This window comes from Balaenoptera physalus (assembly GCF_965194825.1).
Source record: "Balaenoptera physalus genome assembly, chromosome: 14".
Lineage (NCBI taxonomy): Eukaryota > Metazoa > Chordata > Mammalia > Artiodactyla > Balaenopteridae > Balaenoptera > Balaenoptera physalus.
The window spans coordinates 35761003-35787527 of record NC_138893.1 but is presented as its reverse complement, the minus strand read 5'-3'; the positions used below and the strand labels follow the sequence as shown (position 1 = coordinate 35787527).

Genomic DNA, 26525 nt, shown 5'->3' with positions numbered 1-26525 from the left:
GCTCCAGATAGCCCCCAAGTGGTGGGATAAACACCCAAGGAAGGAGACCCCTGCACATTTTTAAAAAACACTGAATTCAATGGAAAACATTCAGAGGCCCGATTGTGGTAGGGATGCGAGGCAGGGATGTGTGGGTAGGAAGGTGCCGGAGGGCTATTCTTTCCACCACGAAGGGTATGATAAAGGACTATCCAGCTTTTAAACCTGAGGGGCTGGAGCATTTGATGGCTGGAGGGGGAAATGTTTTCCCTGCTCAAGGAGCCTTCTGGGGAAGGGGCTCAGAGAGGACTCACTGGAATGAGGGGGGCAGCCCCCAACCCAGATCCAGGGCCAGGGTGTGAGGGAGACACAGCCACAGGACCCACCCACAGAGGACCGGGTCCAGAGAGCTGGAGGTTCAAGGCTCCAGGGTGCTTATACAGGCAATCCCGCAACTGTGTACAGCACTTCACAGTTTATAAACCCTGAGTTCCGCGTCTCCTTGAACCTTGCAGTGACCCTGGACGATACGTGGCACAAGGTTTGGGATCCTGATTTTTCAGATGATGAAAGTCAAGCACAAAGCACTTTCCCCCCTGAGTAGAAAAGTAAAGAAAATCATTTGAAAAGTAAAGAAAAGCATAAAGAAGAAAACCCAAACCACCACCAGAAGACATTTAGCATTTCAGATTTTTTTTGTGGGAACTTTTCTCAGGGGCTGCACACACCCACACTCACACGCAGGCACACGCGCACACCCATGTACACAAATACACATACACACGCACATGTACACACACAGGAGTGCTCAGTGTGCCAGGCACTATTATAAGTGCTTTTTACATACGAAATCATTTAGTCCTTAAAACCACTCTATCAGGTAGGTACTGTTATTATCTTATTTTACGGATGAGAAAACAGAGGCACAGAGAGGTTTTGACTTGCTTAAGGCCACACAGATAGAGGCGGTGGGAGATCAGATTTGAGCCTGGACAGACAGACTGGCTCTAGCACCCTCCGTGTGTTCCTAACCACTCTGCATTTGGCCTTTTTAGGTGCCCATAGACTTATCTAATATGGGGGAAATCATGTCACATCTATACTATGCCTCATGAGCTTTGCAGATGCAATTGTAATTCTTCCAAAAAGGTTTTCAGTGGCTGCACCACCAGATGGAGAAGTTTGGGCCAGATTTATAGCTGTTTTGTGGGGGATCCCACAACCCCGGACTGGACCTGGAGTTCTCAGGCTCCCAGGTCACCACTCTTCCCACTGTGCACACTGTGGAGATAGTCACAAAATGAAACAGAAAGCATGAATCCAAAAGCAGCCTGGAGGCACTGGCAAACTCACCAGGGGCCCTGGGATCTGCAGAGGCTGCTGAGGTTGGATGTACAGCCCTGGGATACGCTATTTTTCCTGTTACCTGGTGGCCCCATCTTAAACCCCGTGTGAAAAATTAATTTTTTAATTTAAGACTAGGAAGAACTTTGTGTCCCCTGAGGAGCTGAAAGGCTTTGCTTTCCTCTTTCATAACTGACTGTCTTTCCCTTTTCGTTTTTGCCACCAGGAGGCTCAGTGTTAAATCTAAACTAGGGCAACTATGTGATGTTTTATGACCTGCATTTTTGCTCTCCCTAGTCTTGATGGTCTGCTCTTATTTGCATTTTCTTAGTTTCTGTTTCATGTTTACAAGGTGCCATCACCCGCGTGTGGGACAAGGTTTCCTGGAACAGCACCCTCTCTTGTGCACACCTGCATCTGCTCAGGATTGGCAGCCTCACATAGCTGGGAGGGCTGGGAGCAATGATCGTGATCATTCAATTTGTGCTGTGTCACTGTTTATAAAGCTCACAAACAGCCACAATCCTAATTAATTGTCCTCCTAAGCCTCCAGGGAAGCAAAGAATGATCACGCTCAGCCTCACTTTTGAGCTGAAGAAACTGAGCTTGAAATACAAGTGGCTTCACCAAGGCCATGTCCAAGCCTCCTTCCACCCCCTGGGATTTCTCTGGAAAGCACTGTGCAGCCTCAGTGCAGACATGGGAACTCCTTCCCTTTCCTTCTCCTGGCCTCACCTTCCCATGTGTGTTGGCATTTCCATATGCACTATGTGTCATGTTGGTGGCACGTGCGTTGGTTGGAGTTATTGCACTGATAAACATTTTATATTTTGAAAGTTATATATTGGTTTTAATGAATTATGGTAAGTGAAGCTGGTTTCCCATTTCCAGCAGTCATGTGATATGTTCTAAAATAAATGTATTAAAATTAGTAATAAAAAAGTAAATCAACTGAAAGTAAAATTTTGAGTAAATAATAAAAAGACAGGTGTGTAGATACAACCAAGCTGGTGAGATGGCCCTATTCTTGGCTCACTGCTGACCTATGACCACATTTGCAGATAAGGGCACTAATCTCACAGGTAAGACTCTTGCCCATTGAGTTGTTCTCCAGATCCAAAGGAATGAATCCCTAAGATAAGAATTTTGGGCCAGCAGCAAATGAGAGTCCTTAAGTCTGAAAGGCAATCAACACTTCCAATCAAATATTCAAGGATCAAGTGGTGTCAGGAGCTCAGGTTAGGTCCCCTCAGCCATCAGGGCAAGCCAGTTAACTGGCTCTGCACCTCCATTTGTTCATCTGAAAAATGGGTGAGCTCTGCCTGGTTAGGTTAAAGTTGCAGTTATTTCCCCCAAGATAGCTCAGGCTGGTTTCACCAGAAGTTGCCATATTCCTCTCCTTTCTTCTCAGCAGGCCCAGCCATTCAAGGTGATTCACTCTCAGGTAGCATGTAGTTGCAAGTAGAATTACCTCTGTGAGGCACTCCAAGCTCTGCAAATAACTCCATATGCCACAGAAGAGTTACTGCCTGGGCCTCAGTTTGCTCATCTCCGGGATGAAGAGGATGGATTAAGTCAGGTCTGGCAAATACGTAGTTGCATGGAGTGCTGTGTGTAGAATTCACCCAGGATCTGTGAAAGCGAGGGGACCAGTGATTGACCTCTAGTATTTATAGCTGATGGCATGATTGTTGACATAGAAACAACCTCAACAGCCAGGATCCTCTGGGCCACTGTGGTCTTGCAGCCTATGCCCATGATCTCTACTTCTAATTTTTCTAATCACCCAAAAGGCAGATCCTAGAGAAAGTCTGCCCATCTGTCTTCCTTCTTTCCTTCTTCCTTCCCTCCCTCCTTCCTTCCCTCCATTCCTTCCTTTTCTAGCCCAGTCTCCATGGTGATAACACGGTCCCCATATCTTAGGAAGGCTTAGGCTCAGGTGAGCCATTTGTAGGGACAATACAATTTATTATCTGTTCTGAGATATCTTTGAGGATGGAAGGGGCACTCGATAATTCTCACAGTTGTAACCTGGGACTCTCTTGGGAAAGCAGCATCACTTGAGGCGGTAGTTCTCAAACTTTACCACGCATAAGGATTGCCAAAGGACTTTCCTGGGCCCCCCCTTCAGGGATTCTGGTTCAGTAGGGTTAGGGCCTGAGAATTCGCCCTAGTTCCCAGGTGATGCTGGTCCTGCAGGTCCACGGACCACACTTTGAGAAGCCTGACTTGGAGCATAAGTGCTTAACAGTTCACAGAACTCATTCACAATGTGTTCTAATTGATCCTGACAAAAAGCCCAAGGGGGTCTGGAAAGTTGATATCAAAGATTCCATGTTAAGCTGAGAAACTGAGACTCAGAGAGGTTAAGTGATTAGCCCAAGGATATCCAGCCACAATGGGAGAAACCCTTGTTCAAATTCAGGTTTACCAGCTCCCAGGCTCTGCTTTGGCTCAACAGGTGCCCAGCTTCTCAGCTCAGAAGTATGTTCAGAGCTGGCTTTGTGGCAATGCCTCCTTCTCAGCAAATCCTCTGACCCAAATTAAAACTAGCTCTTTTAAAAATAAGTCACAGGAATGTAATGTACTGCACAGGGAATACAGTCAATATTTTATAACTTCATAGGGTGTGTAATCTATAAAAAATATCAAATCACTATGTTGTACACCTGAAAATAATATAATATTGTAAGTCAACCATGCTTCAATTAAAAAAAAAAACTGGCTTTTTTTGCTTTATAAATACCATTTCAGGTCAACCAAGAGGTCAGAGATTTGGGGTAAGAAATTACTTTAGCAATGCTTTTGTCTATATTTATATTTAATTAATATTTTAGGGTTTTAATCATTTTGATATATGAATGACTTAAAATATTTAAATTTAAATAATACATTGTACATAGTAGAATATTTGTGCTAGATAATTTCTGTTTTACATTATTGAAAAGGAGCTCCATTTCTAACACATCAGTCTGATACTCAACTTCTGTACATTTAATCCTCATGTATATTTTCAGGAATGCAGTAAAGGAATGCCTGTGTTATTCAACCTCTCTGTGCCTCAGTTTTCTCATCTGTAAAATGGGACAGGTAATAGTGCCTTCATGATAAGACAGGTGTGAGGATTAAATAAATTATTAATGCATGTTAGAGAAATTGGAAGCATGCTTGGAAGATGCTGAGCATTTGAAAATATCAGCTATTCTTGTTTTATTCTCTGCTGATGCCTATTTTATTCTGCCCGTCAACATCTTTTGTCATTTTTATACCTGTACAGCAGTAAGCTCTCTCCAAACGTAGGTCTATTTTCCTCCCTCTCTTTATCCGTCCAAGTCTTGCTTGCACATAGTAGGTGACTAAGACCTACTTATTGAATGAATGCAGAGTGTAAAATGCTTAGGAATTCCAGGAACTCATAGAGCAAAACTATGAAACCTAAAGCATGAGTGATGGAACATTTCCTTGAGGCTCCGTGGAGTTTGCTGGAATAGCCCAGCTTGGCCACAACCCAGTTTCCAGCATCTCACTTTCAGCTGCATGGAACATGTTATGGGCTGTATAGCACTGTTCCAGACACAAGGTCTTACAGGATTTCTAATGTGAGTTGCACTCCGGGCTTGGGAAGGCCTGAAATTGATGGATCCAATGGGAAAATGGAAAATGAGTCGGGTGGGTCTCATTCAGCCCTGAAGGCTGCTGATGGATTTGGGAGGGATAAACATTTTCCTCTGGATGCCTGGTTATGAAAGGAAAGAAAATAAAAGCAAGAATCTTAGTGGATATGGGAGATTTTGTGGTTTGGTCCAAAATCAGAACCAAGAGTGGGAATGAATCTCATGTCCAATGACATGAGATTAGAGTCTAGAGTTGGACTTTTTAAAATAAAAATTCTCAATTGTCAGTTGCTTACTGAGCAAGGAGGTTTCATGGTGCTCAGGACTGGTGACAAGAGGAGTGCTATTGAATTTCACCGGGTTGGTGGGTTTCAGGGTCTCCAGCAGAAGCTCTGACATAGCCCTAAAGATAACCAGTCAATTAAAGAAGAAAAACTATTTGGCTTGGAGGTTGTGCTGTAGTTAGAACCTGCTGTGAAACAAACCACCCCCAAATATAGTGGCTTAAGCAGCCACTATATAGGTCAGCAAATATGGTTGGGCTAATGGTTGGGCCATTATAGGTCTAATTTGGTTGGGCCTAATATAGGTCAGCAAATTTGGTTGGGCTCAGTGGGCAGTTCTTCCTTTTTAAGTATGCTTCCTCGTGCATCTGTGGTCAGCTGCAGGTCAACGAAGTGGCTTTGCTTCCCAAGGCTGGCTGGCTATTAACTGGGCAGTGGGGACAACTGGGACATTTATCTCTCATTACTCCAGCCGGCAAGCCTGGGCTCATTTAAGTGGTGGTGGCTGGATTGTGTGTGCGTTTGTGTGTGTGTGAGAGAGAGAGAGACAGAGAGACATAGACAGAGAGACACATGGGGGTGGGGGGTGGCGAGAGCAGGAAAGGATGCAATGCCTCTTGAGACCTACTCTGAGAATTGGCATGGTGTTGCTTCTGCCCCATTTTATTGGCCAAATCAAGTCACAAGGCCAACCTAAATTCAGAAATACACTCTGCAAAATGCATTCCATCGCTTGAGGAAAGGAGCTGCAAAATCCCATTACAAAGGAGGCATGGATATGGGGAGAGGTAGAAATGGGGCCGTTTTACAAACCACCACCGATTGGGAGGGTGAGCCATCAAGAGCTGTTAGCAGAGTGAAGAAGGTAAGCGCTTTGCACGCTGAGAATGAGTGTGGCTGAGGATTTGGAAGGCTAGGCACTCTGCTTAGCTTCTTGTGTGCCTGCTGGCAGCAGAGACAGCTCATACGAGGCTGAAGAATAGGCCTGTATGTGTGGAAATGGGTGAGGTTTGGATCCTCATGCACTGCTGACTAGCCATGTGGCTTTGGGGGAGTCAATGAGTCCATCCAGCCTTAGTTTTCCCATCTATAAAATGGGATCACAGTTTCTACTTCATAGGGCTTTGTGATGATTAAAGAGACAATTGGTCTGCATATGGTAGGCACTGGAAAAACAGCCACAATAATGAGTTACATACAATATCAATGAAGTAGCAAATAACAGAATATATGATTAAAGATAATGAATGATTAGAATTTCTCCCTGGAATTTCTTAGCCTGGAAGGCAGAGTGATACCCCAGGCTTACACCTGCAAAGGCTGCCCTCTCTATGATGTAGATAGCAATTTGGCCAGCAGAACTGACCACTAGTCACTTACAGCCTCCATGGCCTCAGACATCTCCCAGGGCTCTGTGGGGTCCGCGGCTTTTGTTCCCCAAGAGGAATCCCAGCGAGCGTCCACTGAGCTCTGGGTAACATGCTCAGACTTGGGTCTGACCTCGGCTCTGCCCAAGAGGCCAGATATAGTAAGAAGAAGTCTTACTGAGGAGGCAAGGCAGCCTCTTAATGGCCTCAGGCAAACCTCTCTGGCTTTGTCCTTTGACCCTCTATATGTCAGTGTCTCTGGGTAGGGAAAGATCAGGACAGATAGCAGAGAACTACGTAGAGTTCTAGACCAGCAATCGTGAACAGATTCTGTATCTGCGCTGCCCACGTGGTAGCCGCCAGCCACACATGGCTACTGAGCACTTGACATGTGGCTAGCGCAACCAAGAAACAGAATCTTTAATTTTAGGTCAGTATTTATATAACCACTTGTGGCTAGTGGTTACCGTACTGGACAGTGCAGTTCTAGGTGGTTGAGCCTCTGAAGAGACAAGGCTTTGAGGAGGCTGAACCAGCCAGCTGCTGAACCTTGGTGGGTCGGGGACGTTGTCTTGGAGCTGTGTGGGAGCCAAGCCAGGCTCTGGGTATGGGTCAGCTGACCAGCAGGGCCTTGGTGGACCCTCCAGGGTTGTTGCCTTGTTTCTTCCTATTTCTAAGTTGAGCTGAGAAAAGAGGAAAACTTGTTGACTCCATGGAAGTCCAGAATCCCCTACAGATTTAGCCACTCAGTGTCCCTTGCTCTACTCTGAGTGGCCACTTACAGTGCCCAGAAAGGCCATGGTGCTGTATACGCCCTGGTCCTTTCCTGTGCCAAGGAAAAGCAGAGCTCAGCAGCCCAGTCAAGGAGAAAGGAGGGTACCTACCAAGGAGGGAGACGGGTCCTTCCCATTTGGATGGTTGCTTCTGAACAAAGGGTCCACATGGTCCAATGTAGCTTGAAGAGATTAAATTAGTGTGCTAGCACTTGCTCACACGTGTGTGTGCGTATGAGTGCTCATGTACGTGGGCACACACACACACACACACACACACACACACACACACGGAGTTTATTTGTGAAGGAAGGTACTTTTGGAGAGTTGGCACAAGATGCCCCAGTTCGGAAAAACTAAAGGTTTTGCTTCTGCTTTAATTGGGTTCAGAAAGATGACAAACCAAATCTGCCTCAGGGTTGGTTCTTGAAACTCACATTGGAATTTATTTTAGGACCTTCCCCATGTCACAGCACAATGCAGCCTGCAGAACTGATGGTGGACTTTGCCTAGAGATTTTTTTTTCCAATTGCCTTTCAACTCCAGCAGCAATAAATTGCCCAAACCAATCAGTCTTTGTATGAAAGCTGAATGAGGAAGGCTGCTCCCTGCCTACCTCACCAGTCTCTCGATCCCCTGATATTTCTTAAAGTTGGGACTCTATTGCAGGTAAAAGTTCTAGTTCCCTTTAAAGGATAGACTCTTTCTGGATCCTTCGATTAATTGGCTGCGGTGGAGACCTGCGGCTCCCGCATGGGCTTTTGGCAGTGGTGTGGGCGAGATTAGTTTTCTGCTATCACCATAATTTACAAGGCTCACATAACCATGTAACGACTTGGTGATTACATGGAAAATATCGTATAAATACATAGTAATTACAAGTTCATGCAGATTACTTGGTATATACATTTGAAGTTACTGAGTAGTTCAAAGATTAATTATCCTATAACTGGCAGTATTTAAATCATTTTTTTCTCATATACGAATACACTGAGGCGGACTTCAAGGCTGGCGAGGATGGGGATGTGATGAGTAGGATCTGAAAAGAAAAAATGAAATTTGACAGGCGTGGATTATTTAAAGCATGCGTATGTGAGCTGAACAGCCACGGACACTTTGATGCAAATCGTAGGGGAAAGAGCAGGGGGATGGTGTGTAGAGAAAGGTGCTGAACAAAGTAAGGATTTCCTGCCGGCGACTTGAAATTTAAACAAATAATCATTTAAATGGCGGCCCGGCATTACGTTCCGAGTTGTGTGCATTAATGTCAACATCTGGTACCAACATTTTGACAATTCTATTAAAATGCCCCAGCATTCCCTATCTAACACCTGTTAGCCCTAATTTTCTTTCCTGAGAAGCACACCAGTAGACAGGGTAGATTCCAAATCATTTATCACTTTTAAAGTGCTTCCATATGCGTGTTGGACCCAGCCTGGCCCTAGGCAAACATTTTCTGAATGCATTAAAATTCAGGACTTTTTTTTTTTTTTTTTTAAGTGTAGACACCAACGTTTCATTGAATTCATGTCTGGTAATTATTAGCTTAAATTATGGCTCACACATGACTTGACAAAGTAGACCATGAATTAAAACACGCACGCACACACACGCACACACCCCAGAACTCTTCAATAGATGCGCCCAACTCCTACGTTGCTTGTTATTGAGATGTCAGTCAGTAATCATTAGGCAAACACTCTTCATGTAGGGAACTGCTAAGAGGCCCAGGAGTCCCAAGAGACAATCTAAAAATGTCAAAAATGTTACAGTATACATGAATGACACCAACAAGAGAACATGTGTTAGAGATGCAAGCAATTAGTTAATATATTACAAGTTTCAACCTCTGAGCAAAACAGGCAACACAAATTTCCTCTTGACAAAAGACTACAGATAAGATCAGGTTGATTCCCAGACAATAGGATCTCCCTGAATTGGAGCAACCCTCCAGCAGGCTGGGAGGGAGGGATGATCTGGGGAATCTGGGGTCTCTAGGGTGTGAGTCACTAGGGCAGGTCTCGCTTTCCCTGGAAATGACTGGCTGGACGGCTGGGCTCTTGCAGTGGAGAAGTGGAGTCTGAAATGAAGGAAGACATCCGGTGCCCCCTGGATACGGCTCACCACGAAGCTGCCTGCTCCTTGCTGGGGCTTCAGAATGAAAGTTAGTAGGTCGAATGAAATCTTATTGCTATGTTCAAAGGAAAGGAGGTGCCTGTGAAAGGTGATGGGGATGGGGATATTATATGGGCAAATGCTTGTTCCTTGCTTTTCAGAGGAGATTTTAAAAACTAAATATTGTATATTACATAGTTTCTCTCCCTCTCTCTCTCTCTCACACATACACACACACACACAAACATGAAGAAAAAATGTTTTAAACAAAAAATCTTCCAACATATATACACATACAGAAAATGTGTTTTAGGCAAAGTACACATGATGTGCACTTGGGCGGGCTAAAGATTTGAATAGGTCCCCCGGAAACATCAAAGAAACACTAAGAATGCCAGAAGGCATGAAAACCTGAGCTCACCAACTCAAAATGTAAAAAAAAAAATTGTAGACAGTTAAAAATGTCCGCCCCTGTACACACGCACACTTACACTTTCACACTTTCTCTGTTTACTAAATAACATTTCAGCACAGTTTTCATCTTATAAGGAAAGTGTTTGAAACTTGGAATAAGTGCACTTAATTAAAGGAAGGCTGTGAAAATGTGCATTAATCTGATATGACTAATAGCAAAGTGCATGAAATTGCTAATTAGAATTTCATTAAAGGTGCTGCTTTATCAGACTGTGAATATCACAACCTTTAAAATTCTTTCAGGAGAGCTTAATTCCTTTTCAAACAGAAATATTCTTTAAAGACATTTGATTTGTTCTGAAGGAATTCGTGGCTTAGGCTGGAACTTAAAATGTTGCCGATATTCCAGGAGGTGATATCAGAATAGGCATATAGATCAGGGACTTTGTTTCATTTGCCTGATGAATCCCTTTCTCCCCACCTCTGTGGATTATTGTTCAAAAACCCAGTCATGAAAATAGAGTTGAGTCTTGGGTTTATTCCACATGTAATTTGTTTTCTGCTGAAGCCAAACATTTATTCTCTCCTAAAAGAACAAAGGAAAAATTACCTTAAAAGATTTTAAAGTCACTAAATATAAAATTAAACATGATAATTTTCATACTCACTTTAAAAAATAAAAAGAAGCAGACAATAAAATATTTTTTTTCCCTTAAAGGAAAAAACCATCCATAAAAAAACAAAAACAAAAAACCTCTTAAAATACTAATAACATTTCAATGATAAAATTGCACTTTTTAAAATTAGGGAAGTCCACTGTTAACAATAGCAAATGTATTTTTATTCTTTCTCTGACTTGCTTTCCTAGGTTACAGGGTTTTCTTACTTCGCAGTTTAATTATTCCTGACACTAAATCTGCATTTCAGCTTGCTTTTTTACCACTCAGATTTCAAAAGTTCTACCTTTCTATTCCTTCATCTTCTCCATCTTCAACCTTATTTATAGGTTTATGGATATGAAATAGATCACCTCTATTTCTGTTCACTTTCCCTGAACCCAGTTCCCAAGGTTACCAATTGTATTTTTGAATTTGCAGCTTTTCCTGGTTGTTCAAGGGTTCTCACAATTAGTAACTGGGTTCTTTTTAATATTCAAGCTTGATTGAACAGTTACATTTTGTTGCTGAAAACCCATTAATGTTAATGAAAACTACAGCTCACTGAAAGCAGCAGTTTACTTTTACAGAAGTTGTTAAAAACTTAGCCTGGCTTCAAATTTGCTGAACACACCGGTTCACATTGATGTAATTTTGCAGAATTGAATATTTTAAATACACTTTAGAAACCTTGGTTTAAAAGCTAATCAGTCATATTTACCTGACGACCATATCTGAAAGGAGAGAAAATGAGAACAGAAGTAACTTTATTTGAGAAACAGTGATTTCTTTGGACATTTAAACAAATCTCAAGTGGCTTAATTACAGTTTGCTCTGATTTTAGCCCCAGCAAGAGGGATTTTCATGGCATTTAGATCATTTACCTACTGGGCTAGGTAACAGACAAAAGATTACGTTTTCCCTTCCAACATTTGGGAGGTACATTAGGACAATAAATGCAATGATTTTAAAAGATCGGTCTAGACTTAAATGAATGAAAATTAGGCTCGTTAACTGTAATGTCTGCAGTCCGAGGTGGGGTGTCAGTCTTGCCTATCTGTGGGCCACCGTAGTCAAACAAAGCTGCTAATTCGAATGTTTTAAGTTTCAGATTGAGAAATATTGTTCTAATATGGCAACAACGGGGCTGTTGTCTTTTCAGGCGCTCTGCGATTGCAGCCTCCTTCTGGCTCGTTTTATGCAAAACGAATGGCAGGTAATTGTGATTTAATTCTTTTCAAGTAAATTACAGTGAGTGCGTGACACAAAGCCACGGCGGACCCTCCTTTCCCTGTCAATAGTTGAATTGATGATGGCAGGAGTAAAAACAGCAATTGTGCACCACAGCCCTTCCTCGGCCCCCACCCCAGCCAAGGGCGGACCTGCCAATCAGGCCGCGCCACCGCGAGACTGGGACTCCTCGGGTCGCCGAGGTTCGGGGATGGAACGTTCAGTGTCACGGCGCGGGGGTCGCGGGGCTCGGGGCTCGTCCGGAGCCCAGGTGCCCACAGGGGTCAGCGTGTGCGCCCCACCGGCCGGGTGCCCACCGCGTGGTCACCAGGGGCTTATGGCGCTGGACACGCGCTGCCGAGTTGAGGGCAGAAAGGGTTCCCCGGGAGGGCTGGTGGTCCCCGCGCTCGGATCGTGGCTTAACTTGGCCACCCTGGCCTCCCCGAGACGCCCCGGAGGGCTTCCGGAGGAGGCGGCACGGACCAGCTAGAGGTGGGGGAGGCCGGGCTGCGAGCCGTGTTTGCGGGGCGGCGCGGCGTGGCCGGGCTCTGAGCACCGGGGTCCGAGGGACCGAGGCCAGAGCACCAGTTCTCGCCCAGAACCTGCGAAGCCCAGGTGGGGAGGGAGCCGCTGGGGGAGGCCCCGAGGGGCACAGCAGGAAGGCAGGGTCACCTGAGAGGGGCGCATGTCGCGACCTCAGGCTCACTGCAGCCTGCCTGGGTGCAGTAGGTGCTCAATAATCATTGAACTGGCCACGAACGTTCAGTGTGATCTGATCACCTCCCATTGTACTTGAGGGAAATCCCAACTCCTCTCTGAGGCCCACAGGGTCTGTGTCCTCTAGCTTTTGCCTGGATTTGCAATGCCTGTCCTTAGTGGATAACTTTGAGCAAGTTACTTGACCTCAGCCATATCCACCTTTCCCTTTTCCTGGACCTCATCAAGCACCATTGGATCAGGCCTAGTAACGGGCGCCCAGAACATTAATACAATAATAGCTAACACTTGTTTAGCACTTCTCACGTGCCAGGAACTGTTCTAGGTGCTTCACGTGTGTTACACCACTTAATGAAATACATCTCTATGAAACAGGTTCTATTATTATCCCGTTCTATGCAGGCAGAAACAGGCTCAGAGCAGACGAGAGCTCGCCAAGTTTACACAGGCAGGAAGTGATGGGTATGAACTTGACACCAGAGCCTGCACTTCTAACCACCACACTGCATTGCCCCTCTGTCTTAGTCTCCAAGATGGATGAGATGCAGACTCGGCCGCCCAAGGGCACAGAGCCTCAGAAGCAAACAGAAGGTAGGTGGGTGCATGTGGTTTCCCGCACAGGGAACCAGTAGTGACACACAATGATTCTTAATATACACTATATTATTAATTCTTTAAATCTCACAGCACGCACAGCACTCTAGGAGGTAGGAAGTGATGTCATCCCATTTTATAGATAAGACGCGGGGAGGTCCAGCCGCTTGCGCCAAGGTCTCAGGGCAAGTAGGTGGCAGAGCTGGGATGGGCACCCACAAAGCCTCTCTCCAGGGCCCACGCTCGTAGCCCTGCCCTGGGTCAGGCCTCTGCATGTCAGTCCTGGTGTCCTGTGCTGTCCTCAGGTGGTTAAGAGGGTGCTGAGTCCCTTCGGTGTCACCAGAAACACCCTGCGCTTGGAGCAGAGCTGCTGCTCGCTGACGGAAACCCCTGGGGAGTTTCCATGACCTTGTCTTTGAAGTGGGGGGGGGGGGTCACAGGTCAGCTCTCCCCGCCTCCCAGGGCTGCTTCCGGGAGTAATGGAAAGAATGGACAAGGAAGAGCCCTATGAAGTGTGAGCTCTGACCTCAGAAACACTTGGTTCTGCGTGTCTGGTCCGTGCTGGGCACCCTGGGGAGGGGGCCAGGCGACTGACCGACCTAGAGGATCAGGATGCAGGCCCATGAAAAATGAAGAGGTGATTATTTTAGTTACAAAACCAACAGCTATAAAGGAGGAATCTCGTTTGATGATGCAAATGATTAGAGAATTGTCTGTTACTTTGTTTGTTTCTAAGAGGACTGTATTCAAAGGCCCCTGGGAGAGCTTCACACCAGGCCTGGTGCTCAGTGTTTTATGTACTCCATCCCTGGGTCCTCCTGCAGCCTTGTGAGGCGAGATGACACTGTGCCCATTTTACAGACAGAGAAACTGAGCGGTGAAACCGTGGGGCTAATGAATGGAGGAGCTGGGCTCTGAACCAAGCCCTGCTGACTCCAGTCCTGGCATCTCTGCTCCAGAGGGTCCTGGCACAGACCTGGTGCAAGGGGGCTGCCCCTCTTCTCTTCTGGTTCTGAACTTTCAGCTTTCATTGCAGCTTTGTCTGAGGGTCTCCCTCCCTCGACCCTGGTGCTTTTACATCCTTCACCCCTCCTCAGTCCTGGGGGCCCCCACCCACACAGTACCTCTGTTGAGTGCCTGAGGGACGATCCCACTCCTCCTCCACCCACCCTCCCACCAGCTCGCTGCTTTTGTGTAAGAGCTTGAAGTCAACACCTTGACTCTGTGCGAGGCTCAAGGTGAGCTGTCTCCCCAACCCCAGGACCTCACCCTGTGTGAAGCGGCACCTCAGAGGGCCAAGGGAGCGTGAGTACCGACCAGGCTGCCTTGGTTTCCCATCACGTTCATCCCAGGTCTGCTTCTAGCCCCAGTAGCTGAATTTATTTTGGCTTAAATGACAAAGTGGTCAGAGATGTTAAAAATCTACCTTCATGAAGCCATCAGGTGGATTGAATGGGGTCATGAAGGGGATGTCAGCTGCTCGTGGGCTTGCAGTGCCCACCCTACACGGGCTGGTGGGCTCTGCCATGGGGCTCCCAGTTTGCAAGTGGCCGGTGACTGTACTGCTATGTCAGCCTGCCCTTGGGCAGGTGCCCGCCCTCAGACCATGACTTCCGAAGGGGAGGGGCAGACTGGGCTGCAAGATGGGGGCATGAGGTTGAGGGAGATGCATTCTCTGTTTACCTTGAAGTCATGGGGTGGCCAAGGGCAACTGCAGTTGAGTGAGTACAAGCATGGGAAGGAGTGTTTGCCTACGGAACTGGCTTGGGCACTGGGGATGGAGTCCCGGATCCCTCACTTACTAGCTGTGGGGTCTTGGGCAAACAACATAACTCTGTGCTTCCATTTCCTCATTCATAAACCTGGGATAATAATAGCTGGACGTAGCTCAGAGGGTTACTGGGAGTTAATTATTCAATACATGGTATCTGTCATAGAGTAAGCAGTCAATAAATGATAGCTGACCCAAAAATACCAGCTCAAAATTATCTTCTCCATTCACGTCTGCCTTCCCACTCAAAATACATTAATATGCAGAAGTCGTAAAATGGGATGCCTTTAAAGCTGTATGTTGACAAGAGACAAACCTGAGGTGTATTCTGGGCCAGAACACTCACTACTGTGTGATCCTATGTAAGTGACTTAGTCTTCTGAGTCTTCTGAGTTCCAGTTTTCTTCTCTATAAAATGTATATAAAATTTAAAAACCTATTATTAATAATGAGAATTAAGTGAATAATGTACATAAAGCAAATGGTACTTACCAATCTTCTTCATTCCCTGCCCCTTTTTTCCCCCTCTGTACAAGTGCCTTTCCAAGGCTATGAGATGTGTTCTCCAAACCAGTTTCCTTCCCTCCTGGGGACACAGGAAGACTACAATTACCAACAACCTTTGTGGTAGAGGCCTCATGTGACTGAGTTTTGGCCAATGGAATGTAGGCAAGAGTAACCTATTCTACTTCCAGACCTGGGCCCGAAAATTTCTTATAAGGTCTTTCATGCTCATTTTCTCCTCCACCTGCCAACAGAATGTGGCTCAGGGTGATCTTGGATGCCCACATGTTGAAGACGGTGGAGCCCTGGCCAGCAGAACCCTGCCCTTCACTGCCTACTCCTTATCAGCGTGCTTGCACTGGGACATATGTATTAAAACCATTGAGATTTAGGGGTTATTTGTTACTGCAGCTAGCAGTTAGCCTATCCTGACAAATACAGAATATTATAGAACCTGTACCTAGTATATATACCTGCATATATTTATACAAGATTTGGCATGTATTTTAGGGTCTTCCTGGTCCCCATCCTCCTTAAGCTCATCTATATGACCCAAGTTCAGAACCTTACTGCCTTAAAGAACCAGACCCAGCAGTTGTTATTAGTGATGGTGGTGAGATAATTCCTGAGAGCAACTTCCTGTCTTCAGGGCCTCCCGATAGCAGAGCGGTTTTGAGGACAACTCCTTACTAAGAGATTATACTGTCAGCCTCCCCCCTCTGGGCAGAGGTCTCCTGAGAGGGCATTGCTAATCATACAGACACTCTCCTTCCCGCTACAGTTGGCAAAGTGCCTGCTTTCCTCCTCATGGCTCGTCCACCACATCCGATGGGTCACAGGTCACAGGATCAGGCAGCGGCTCCTCTCAGCTGAGCCCCTGAGACTTGGCTCAGCCAGCCCCCCACCCCATCCCTGCCCTCCTTCTGCCTCAGATGAGATAGGCTCCTTGCCTGCTGGCTTCCCCATTAAATCGAGCGCCCCCTGGAGGCCAGGCTGGGCTGCATCCATCCCCTTTCTCCTTAGAGCCAGCTGCAGGGTCAGGGTGTAGCAGATGTCATTTTTTTGGCACAGGATTGTTGATTTTAGGGATCAGGGGCCATCTTTATGGTGTTCTGGAAAAAAAAAAAATCCTCAGCTTGGGTGAAGTTTATAATTAAAAATAATAATGATCTTAAGATACTGAATGTCTGTTCCTTTCCAGACCTCCTGTTATTTCTTTAACTTCTCCATAATCCTGTGAGGTGAGTTTTAAGTAGCCCGTGTGTAGAGGTGTAGAGATGCCAGGCCTAGCGTCCCAGAGCTGCAGGAGGCGGATTTAAGACTCCAACTGGGGTCAATCCAACGGTAATAATAGCTATGTTTTCCTGAGCCCTTACCACGTGCTGGGAACCGTGTATCATAAGAGTTTTTTATGAAATATTTCATTTAATTTTAATAATTTCTTTATGGAGAGGGGACTACTATTATTTCCATTTTATAGGTGAGAAAAACCAAGCCTCAGTGAGATGAATGGTCTCTTTTCCCCAAGGTTTCATGGTTAAAAAAGGTGGTGCCCAGATTCAAATTCAAGTCACTCTTTCTTTAGAACTTGCACCTTCACTCGGCACCTTGCAATGCCTTCTCTGCCACTGGGAAAGTGCAGTAGGGACCAGGTGAATACTCTTCCAGGGGTCATGGCTTTGGGTGGGGAACCAGCCTGCGGTCAGGTTGACAGCCTGCTGAGTCAACACCTACTATGTGCAAAGTCTGACCCTGCGCCCTGCTGTGGTACAAGGGAGACCCAGACTGTCCCATGGCGTTGGCATCCTGGGAGAGAAGAGAGCTGTGTATCTCTACCTGCAACCTGAATAAGTCAGTGCCCTGGAAAGGATAGATGCTGCAAACTTCAGAGGAGAAAGAAGGCACTCAGGTACGGGCAGGGATGGCTTTACCAAGGAAGTGGAATTAGATGAGCCTGGTCTGCCTGGATTTGAATTCCAGCTAGCTGAGTGACTTTGAGGAAGTTACCTAATTTCTCTGAACCTCCATTTTGCCATGTATAAAATGGAGATAATAAAGGTACCGACCTTAAAGGATTATTGAGGATTAAATAATAATACGTCAAGTGCTTGGAACATAGGAAGCTCTATATTGTATACTTTTATTTACTCATTTCATTATCAAGGGCTAGTAGACTTTCCATAGGTGAAGAAGGGAAGTTTAATGAACCAAGTGACGGTCATGAGCAAAGCTTCAGAGTTGAGAAAACAGAGAGTGTTTTTTGAGAATAATAAATAGCTCAGTTTGGCTGGTTCATATGGGAACAACAGAAGATGAGGCTAGAAAGAGAGCCTGGGGCCAGATTGATGAGGCAATGGGGAGCCATTGAGGGGTTTTGAGCAGGGAAGTGTCATAGCCAGAGCTGGGTTTTAGAAACATATCTTGGCTACAGGGTGTAGGGTGGATTGGAATGGGACTGATGGGGAAATCCCAGGAGAAAACTATTGTCATCAGCCAGGGGAGAGAGTGGTGGCAGCTGGTAGGGCAGGAAAGTGTGAATTGGACCTTGTGGCAGGGGAGGTCCTCTGGAGCTTGGCACTCTGTAAACTTGGTGCTGCATGGGGCGTGGGCTACACACACCCTTGGCCAAGGGCAGGTGCGGCAGTGGTGCCCATCCTGGTCCAAGTGAATGGCTGGAAACCCACAGCAGGGTTTTCCTTTTGCAGGCCCAGGCTTGGGAGGTGGTCCTTCTGGGCATCGTGTCATCACTGGTGTCTTTGTTCCAAGAAAGAGACAAAAGCAAAGTAGAGAAAGGGGGACCAGTCTCCTTTTTGTCCTGAGAACCCAGGGCACCTGGTATCCTCAGGGTGGAAAAGCCCTTCGATGGTCTGCAAACAGGTTCCAGAAGACTCGCTTGGAGGGGAAAAAGGAGGCAGGCTCCTTTTGGGTTTTCATCTAGGTTTTTGAAAAGCAAAGCAGACTGGCGAGAGCCGCCTGTCAGAGGCGTGTTTTATCTTAACATTTCCATGTAATCCTGAAAGCCCACCTAATCAATTGAAGATCATAAAATATTAGACTTAATGCTGCAAAGTGCTGCTTTTTAATTCACGTAACAAGCTCCTAAATAATTCAAATAGCAAACAGACCCGGCAAGTCAATGGTGGGAGGCTGCCTGGATCAGCGGGAGAGTGTCAACACGTGCCGCACTTCCCGGATCGACTCCATTTCAAGAACCCTATTAAGTTAATTGCCGGTTGCTGACAGCAGAGAGCATGCTGGGAGCACGGCAAGCTTTATTAGCCTCTGTGGCACCTGGAGCCATCAGCCATTTTGCCCCTACTTGCAGGCACTGGGAGCAGCATGGAAAAAAGTAAATCAAATTATGAGACAATAAATGCTTTTGGCAACACGTGGGCATCAGATTCATTGGTGAATCCAAAAGAGTTCGAGTGTCAATTGTCAGCCTGTTAAATATTTTACAGCAACGCCATCTGTTGCAAAAGTCTCACAGGATGCCACGGAATTGTTACATCATTTGGCATTGCATGGCCGATGCAGGTAAGCATTAGTGCCATTGAGGGGCCCCCATCCCCTAAAGAGACTACTGGGTGAAGAGAGTCTGTAAATAGAACAGGACATTTTGGGATGGACGTTTAGAGAGGCCTTCCCACAGATCCCAAGTGTTATACATTCAGGTTTGTAGGCACACCTGCCTGGGTTTGAAGACCCAGTGGACACACCCATGGGGTTCTGGAGATGGGCAGGGAAGGGAAGATGTGTGAAGTCAAGGTCCCCAGCCTTCTGTCCATTGGGAGATTCCCAAGCAGGGCATCACTTCCATGACTACCTGCTCTCGCCTTGGCAGCCCTGATATATATTGAGTATGGAGTGGGGTGGGGGCAGCCTGGCAGCTTGGAGATCTACCAACAGGTACCACTCTGTAGAATGGGGCTCTGATCTATCCAACGCCCACTTTTGATACATGAGAAAAAGCAGGCAGAGAGAGATTCCTCGACTGTCCCAAGGTCACACAGCCAGCCAGTTGTCTTCTGGCATCACCCCACTTTGTGCTGTTTCTCTTTCAGGCCTTAAGAATATGGTTCTATGGTGACAAGCTAGATTAGATCGAGATTCTAATCCTGGTTCAACCATTTATTGTCTGCGTGGCCTTAACTTAAGCAAAATATGTAACTTCGCCGTCCCTCTATCCTGTTGGCAATATGAGAATGGGGGTGCTTACCTGGTGGAAGTCTTATGGAAAGGATTGAATTAATGATGGATGTTAAATGCATGGTTAGGGTCTCAAGCTCGATAGCTGAGGACTCAGCATAACTTCCTTCCCATCATGTGAGTGAGACACAGATGAACAAGATTATTTACGCTTCTTGATGATTCTTTTACAAACCAACAATCTTCCAGTTTATTGGCTTTGCACATCTGAATTTTTACATCAAGTTTACAGAAAGTGAGGCAAACGATGCTCTCAAATCTCTCCTTGCTCCAGTCCTGAGATCTAGTCTCAGTGTCTGTAGAAATGACACTGAGTCCAGAATCAGGCCCTTGATATGACAGGAATTCAATAGGAAAGAACATTGTGAATGACTGGTGGGTCTGAGGAAGCTGGGGGCAAAATCAACACAGGTAGAAGTACAGCAGGTAGGCTGACTGTTTTGATCCTGGTCCTCAGGCTGCCCTGTGTTCATGGGGTCACTGCACTTCTATGCTAGAAGGGGTCTCAGAGGTGGAGTCCGGCATCTTCATTTCACGGGTGAGGCTCAGAAAGAGATGGTGACTAGCTTGAGGTCACACAGCTAGTTAGTGGTGAAGCCAGTAACAGGAGCTGGGTCTCCCCCCTACCAGTCCTGTCCTCTTTCCAGTTCTCAGACGGTCAGGATCAACCTTCGTGGCACTCAAGCTGCTTGTACCTCACCTAGGAAGAAAGACAGAGATGTCATTGGCTAAAGCCTCCCTAGCTCCTGGCTTTATGAAGAAAGGATGTGCCATTGCCCCAAGACCTCTCTCTGAAAGTAATAATATCCATTCATAACTAATCTGTATAATCACAACCAGCATTCCTAAGGGCTGAATTCCAGGTACTTTATTTACATTATCCATGGAGCCCTTTGGGGTAGGCATTACTGTAACTCCCATTTTTCAGAGAAGGAAGTTGAGGCTCAAGGGTTAAGTGGTTTGCCCAAAGTTACACGGCTGTTAAGGTTCAAAGGTAGGACTTGAATCAGGGTTTATTTTGACTTATATCCTCTTCCTGTGGCAGCACCCTGCCCCCACATTGGATTTGGGCTTAGGCTGGAGTTCTCTAGAAGGTGAAACGGGGAGGGATGGATCACTCACCTGGGGCCTAGCGCTAGCCAAGACCAGTGGGCACTAGCAAGAAGACGCTGTTGGGTGCTAATCTGGCACCATGATGTTCTGCCCGCTTCTGCTCCCTCCCCCGCCTGTTTCCTGCCAAGAATGGGTTGGGAGCCTGGTACCCAGAGCTTCCCTTCTGCACAGTCATCAGACTCTAGTAACTCAATATATATGTTAGGATTAGGTCCAGCTGCAGCCAACAGAAAACTCCAGTAACAGTGCCTTAAAGGCATAAAGGTTTCCCCTCTGATGTACAAGACGTCCTGGGTAGGCTGGGGTGGTGGCTTCATGATCATCTGGGGCCCAGGCTATGTCTCTCTTCCTGCTCTGCCATTCCCAATACTTGGCTTCCATCCTCAGGTTTTCAAGATGCCTGCTGCAACTCCAGTCATTGTGCCCACATTCCAGGCAGCAAGAAGGAAGGAAGAGGGTAAAGCAAAGGGGTCTTTCTCCTGTCATCTTTTCTCCCGTTCAAAGAACCTTCCCTCAAGTCCTTCCCTATGAGTTTCTCTTGTTTCAATGGCCAGTCTTAGTCACGTGGCCATACCTAGATGTGAGAGAGGCTGGGAAGCAGAATCTTCAACTGGGCATGTGGCTACCTCGAGAATATAGAGGCTCGTGAGCGAGGAGTGATGGGAGAAGCAGCAGGCAGACTCTGCCATGGCACGATTCCGTGGCACCTCTCCTACTTGCCAAAGCGCTGATGCCTGAGAATGGTGACTTTTTGAATTAGAGAAAACTCAAGCTAGCTTTGGTCCGAGTTTTGTAACGTACTTGGAGATCATTGGAAATGCCCTGGGATGCCACAGGCCTAGGATTGGAACCACTGTGCTTTCTGGGGCTGTTTGTTCCGGGGATGGCAGCGATGATGAAATCAATAGTAATTCACACTGTCAGTGACTTCCATCCCTCATGGTCCCCTTTCAAAATATGGATATGTTTTATTTCTCCTGTTCGTGACACATTTATTCTGCAGGTCTTCTGAGGTTGACTGGAGGATGGGTTTCCTGTTCTGGAGGATTCAGATGATTACTGGGCTGGAGAAACAAACACAGACACCACTGAGCCAGCTCCACCCATGTCCCAGGCACTGTACATGTGGCAGGTCGTGTTATCCTCACAACAGGGGGAGGGATTATGATCCCATTTTACTGATGAAAAGTAGAGGCTCAGAGAGGCTAAGCAACTGGCCCAAGATCACACAGCTGGTGCTATGGACTGAATGTGTGTCTCCCCCCTTCCCACCCCACACTCTCTAATTCATATGTTGTAACCCTAACCCCCAATGTGATGGTATTAGGAGGTGGACCTTTGGGAGGTAATTAGGTTTAGATGAGGTCATGAGGGTGGAGCCCCATAATGGGATTAGTGCCCTTATAAGGGGATGAAGATGGCAGAGCTCTCTCTCTGACAGGTGAGGACACAGTGAGAAGGTGGCCATCTGCAAGCCAGGAAAAGAGCTCTCACTGGACACTGACTGTCCCAGCACCCTGATCTTCTAGGCTCCAGGACTGTGAGAACTAAGTGTGTTGTTTAAACCCTCAGTCTGTACTTCTGTTATAGTAGTCCGAGCTGACTAGGACAGCTGGTCAGTGCAAGAGCTGGAAGCTGTGCTTTCCGTCATACCACGAGGCCACCTGGTGCATCGCCAGCCTTCATGCTCACTCCCCATTGCAGATGATGGCTCCTTGTGACAACAGGGTGGTCATCGACACCTCCAAGCATCTGCTGTCCTCTGAAGTCCTTTCTTATCTCCACGTCCTCCTTCTTTCTCCTCAAGACCCTCCTCTCATCTTGGAAAGACCCTGCACAGTTACCACAGGGATCCAGCCCCATCACCTGCCCCCCACGTGGGCTCTGCCAGTCACGCCTCCTTCCAGGGCACCACCTGGCTCACACTCTGATCCAGCCCCCATTCCCACATCTCAGCCCATCAACTTATAACCCACATCATCTGCCATCTAGGACCAGGGTCTGTAAATAGGAACAAAACATAGGCAGTCCGCATCCCTGGCACCCATCCCCAGCTCAGTAAGGGAAGCCACTGAGTCTGAGGACAAAACCAGAAGCCCCTCTCCCCGAAGCCCCAAGAAGCAGGAAGAGCTGAGTGTGCAACTGAGGCCCTGCTGCCTACCGGCGCCGCTCAGATTTTCATATACATAATCTAAATATATACTTTGAAAATTGAAAAGTGCTCACATATAGAATGTGGCTGTGGGGAGGGAACGCTCTCTTTGAACGTGTCTCTTTAAAGACAAAATTTGCCAAATGTTTTCCTGCCCTTGAGGAGACACTGGAACATGGCAGCGGATGTAAAATGGAAGTTGAAGTGTCTCTCCCAGGCCACCGTACACGTATAAAACAGGCACAATCTCTTCTAAGCGCTCATTAATAGCTGGTCTCTGAGGGCCCTGACAGCAGCCAGAGGATTTTGCTCATTAAAAAGGTGGCGAGGTAGTTTTGTGCCTTCCCCGCTTCTTGCTGCGTGATCCTGGTGTTTAGATGTCGCCAGCAGGCCCCGAGATTGCTGGGCATGGGTGACTATTTTCTGAAGGGTTTGAGAGTGTTGCCCACTTGTTGTGGGGGAAGAAACCCTTGCTGTTTATCGAGGGGATTCGTCTCTCTTCAAGGTGGGCCCAGAACAGCATTGTCTCGAGACAGGTGCAGAGAGGAAAGTGCTTTAGTTTGTCAGCTAATAAAAGATCATCAGTGATGCTCAACACGGCATCATGGTCCTCTGAATGCCACTGTAATGACACAGAACCACCAGGCTTGGTCCTGGCAGGGAGGCCTGGGGTCTCCAGACCCTTGGAATTGCAGGGGATGACAGACAACCCCCTGGGTCTCGTCTCACATCCAGCAGTGCCCACTTGCAAGAGAGCCACTGGTTCATTCTAGAAAAAGAGGATCCCCAGCTTCTTTTACCCCCCCCCCTTTGTTTGTTCTTTGTTTTATTCTCCCACTTGTTGGGATCAATGTTTTGTCCTCTTCTTCTCTGTTGTGAAGGGAGTGACATTGTCTTGTCCCCCTCGGCACATTTGTGGGGATGCTGGACAGTTTTCCAGGCATCCAGAGAGCTGCCTCTCCCCCCTAAAACCTAAGTGGAGGCAGGAAGCCTCACTGGCCTCTACACTTCTGCACCTTCCACGTCCATGTTTTACTGCTCTGGACCTTTGCTGTTGTTTTCTTTGACTTGCTTTCAGTGCCCTCCTCGTGGTGGCTCAGATGTCACCTTCTCGGAGAGACCTTTCTTAATGTGTCCACCTCTCCCCACCCTCAGCTCACTGTTACATGAACACAATTCGGGATGACCTTGTTTACTTGGTAGCTCCCTTGTTTATTGTGGTCTCACCCCACTCTGAGGGTAGGTCCGGGGGGGCACGAACCTTCCATCTTTTTACCTGTTTCCTCAGTGCTCAGCAAGGAGCCCGAACCCAAAAGGTACTTGCTTTATTGAATGGGCCAACAAACAGAGGAATGAGTGAGGGGTCCTTCTGTCTCAAAGCTGGGCTCTTAGTCACTCCACCTGGAGATTTTTTTTTGAGACCCTTTGTAGCTTCTGAGCTGTGGTCCCCAACTCTCCCTGGGGCGTCCCCTGCAGTAATGCTATGGGGCTGCCCTACATGGCACATTAAATCAGGGTCACCCCAAGGGTACAGAGCTGAGATTAAGACCAGAAGATGGTCACGGTATAGAGTTCCTGCAGGGAATGTTTCCTTGTTTGTTTTTATAGCATAGTATCAACACTGTGTTGAGAAACTCATTTATCTATTTTTACCCCTCATTAGCAGGTAGAAAATGTAATATTTTTGAAATGCTTATAATAAATTGAGTTGTTTAAATTAATCTAAACTTCAAAATAATTAAGCTCAATATTAATAAAATGGGTTCAGCGTTGGAGGGGGAGGGGAGATAGGGAGAACATTCTGAAATTATGATTATTTGTACACAAAGGGTACCTGGCTCATCCCTGGAAGGATTTGAGTTGGCCTACAGACATGCAGTCATTACCACTTCAAAAATCGACCAGAAATCCAAGGTGAGGGGAAATAAGACAGCAAAATCCGTTCAAGGGAGGTCTTACTATGCAACACGTCCACCACTAGGGTTCAGATGCTTTGGGCTGCTACATATTTGGCTCTGAATGTCTGAGAAGCCAAAGCAAAGAGAGAAAGAAAAGCAGATGAGGTTTGCAGGAGGTTCGAGGCCTTGAGCTTTGGAGGGAAGGCAACCAAGAGGGGAGAGCAGGGGATAACCTTGACTCTTTTTAAAAAAGAATTTCAAATAATTTCTTAAAAGATCAAAGAATTGTCACTCGAGGTCTCAATGTACCCATCAAGCTGCTGAAATGTCCCGCCCCAGTTACTTAAAACTGCCTGGGGGATGGAGCTCTGATGGCCCAGGGGCACCACTGCTCAGAATCCCCCCAGGCCTCTGTCTGAAGACCCGCAAGTACAGCATCCTTTCCTGGGAAGAGCATATGATTATGCAGCTGTGTGACGGAGGCTCTGGGAGTGGGCTGTGATTAGGGTGAGGGAGGGCAGAGGCCCGGGTCCCTGAGACTGGGTTGGGTGGGAGGGTGAGGGTTCGGGGCCATGCTGAGGACAGGTGCACTGATTTCACAAGCGCGGCACAGGGGGGTTGGATGACGTGGATGGTCAGTGGGATGAAGGTCCAGTTGGGGCACTACTGAGCCATGCTCAGATGTGACCCTGGTCTCGCCTGTGCATGAGGCACCCAGAAGTGTGACTGGTCCACAGCATCCTTGGAATCCCCAGACTGTCCTGACAACAGGATCAAAGTCTCCTGCCCGGGGAGCACTGCGTGTTCTCAACTTTGTGTTGTCAGCAGCTGATAGGACACTCAACAAATGTCCCTGAGCGAGGGAATGAATTGATGACTGAACAAGTGAGTGCCATGACTACCGTAGTCCAAATCCCATCTTTCTTTCAGCTGCTGTTCAGGGCCACTTCCTCCAGGAAGCCCTCCCTGAATTCTCCTGCCCTCCATTCTCAGGACTCTTACGGTGCTGGGTGTGCGGCCAACGTGGAAACGCTTCCATCGGCGCTAAGAATAGGTAAGTCTTTCTTGTGTTTTCTGTTGTTCCTCATTCCAGCTGGACAAACTCATTTCTTCAACATACATTCATTCCATTCTTACCATACGGCCCACACTGTGTGAGACAAAAAGAATTCAAGACTAAACCAGACAACAAGGAGCTGATAGTCCAGTGCAGGGATTGGCCAACTACTGCCCAAGGGCCAAATCTAACCTCTGCCTGTTTTGTAAATAAAGTTTTATTTGTGCACAGGTACGCCCATTTGTTTACATATTGTGTGTGACTGCTTTTGAGTGATACAGGGCAGAGTTGAGTTGTTGTGACTGAGACCATAACGGCTGGCAAAGCCTGAAATATTTGCTCTCTGGCCCTTTCAGAAAAGTGTGCTGACCCTGATGGGGAAGACAACCTAGAAAAAAGTCTAGGCGTGATGTGTCCTGAGGGGCAAGAACAGGGTGGCATAATTGAGACCAGCTGGGCTGGGAATGCGTGCTCCTGTAGCTCAGGTGGCTAGGGAAAGCCGCTCTCCTGAAAATGTTATGTGAGCAGAGACACGGAGGAGAGGAAGGTTGCCATGTGAACAGCTGGGCAAGAGCATTCCTGGTGGAGGGAACAGCACGTGCAAAGGCCCTTTGATGTGTTGGAGGAAAGGAGAAAAGCTGAAGCTGTGTGGCCGAGAGCACTGTAAACAGGAGGAGGATAGGAGAAGACGAGGGCTGGAGAGGTAGGCAGGGGCTAGATCCGTGGTTCCCGAG

The 26525-nt window shown here is 47.0% G+C and overlaps 1 protein-coding gene across 11 annotated transcripts in view; it reads left to right on the top strand.

Annotated features, from left to right (window-relative positions):
• Positions 1-3186: 3186 nt before the first annotated feature.
• LOC309642242 (uncharacterized protein) overlaps positions 3187-26525 on the top strand; it is a 108022-nt gene continuing 84683 nt past the window's right edge. For 6 of the 11 annotated variants that reach the window (XR_014253074.1, XR_014253075.1, XR_014253076.1 and 3 more), the window contains exons 1-4: positions 3187-9525; positions 11652-11762; positions 12896-13084; positions 25665-25788. Coding sequence is in view for 2 of the 11 variants with exons in the window: in XM_082423446.1 (XP_082279572.1) it covers positions 9520-9525; positions 11652-11762; positions 13019-13084; positions 25665-25788 (307 nt within the window). In the remaining 9 variants the exon portion in view is untranslated. The remainder of the gene's footprint in view (positions 9526-11651; positions 11763-12895; positions 13085-25664; positions 25789-26525) is intronic. The other 5 variants (XR_014253073.1, XR_014253078.1, XM_082423446.1 and 2 more) reach the window with 3 other exon arrangements.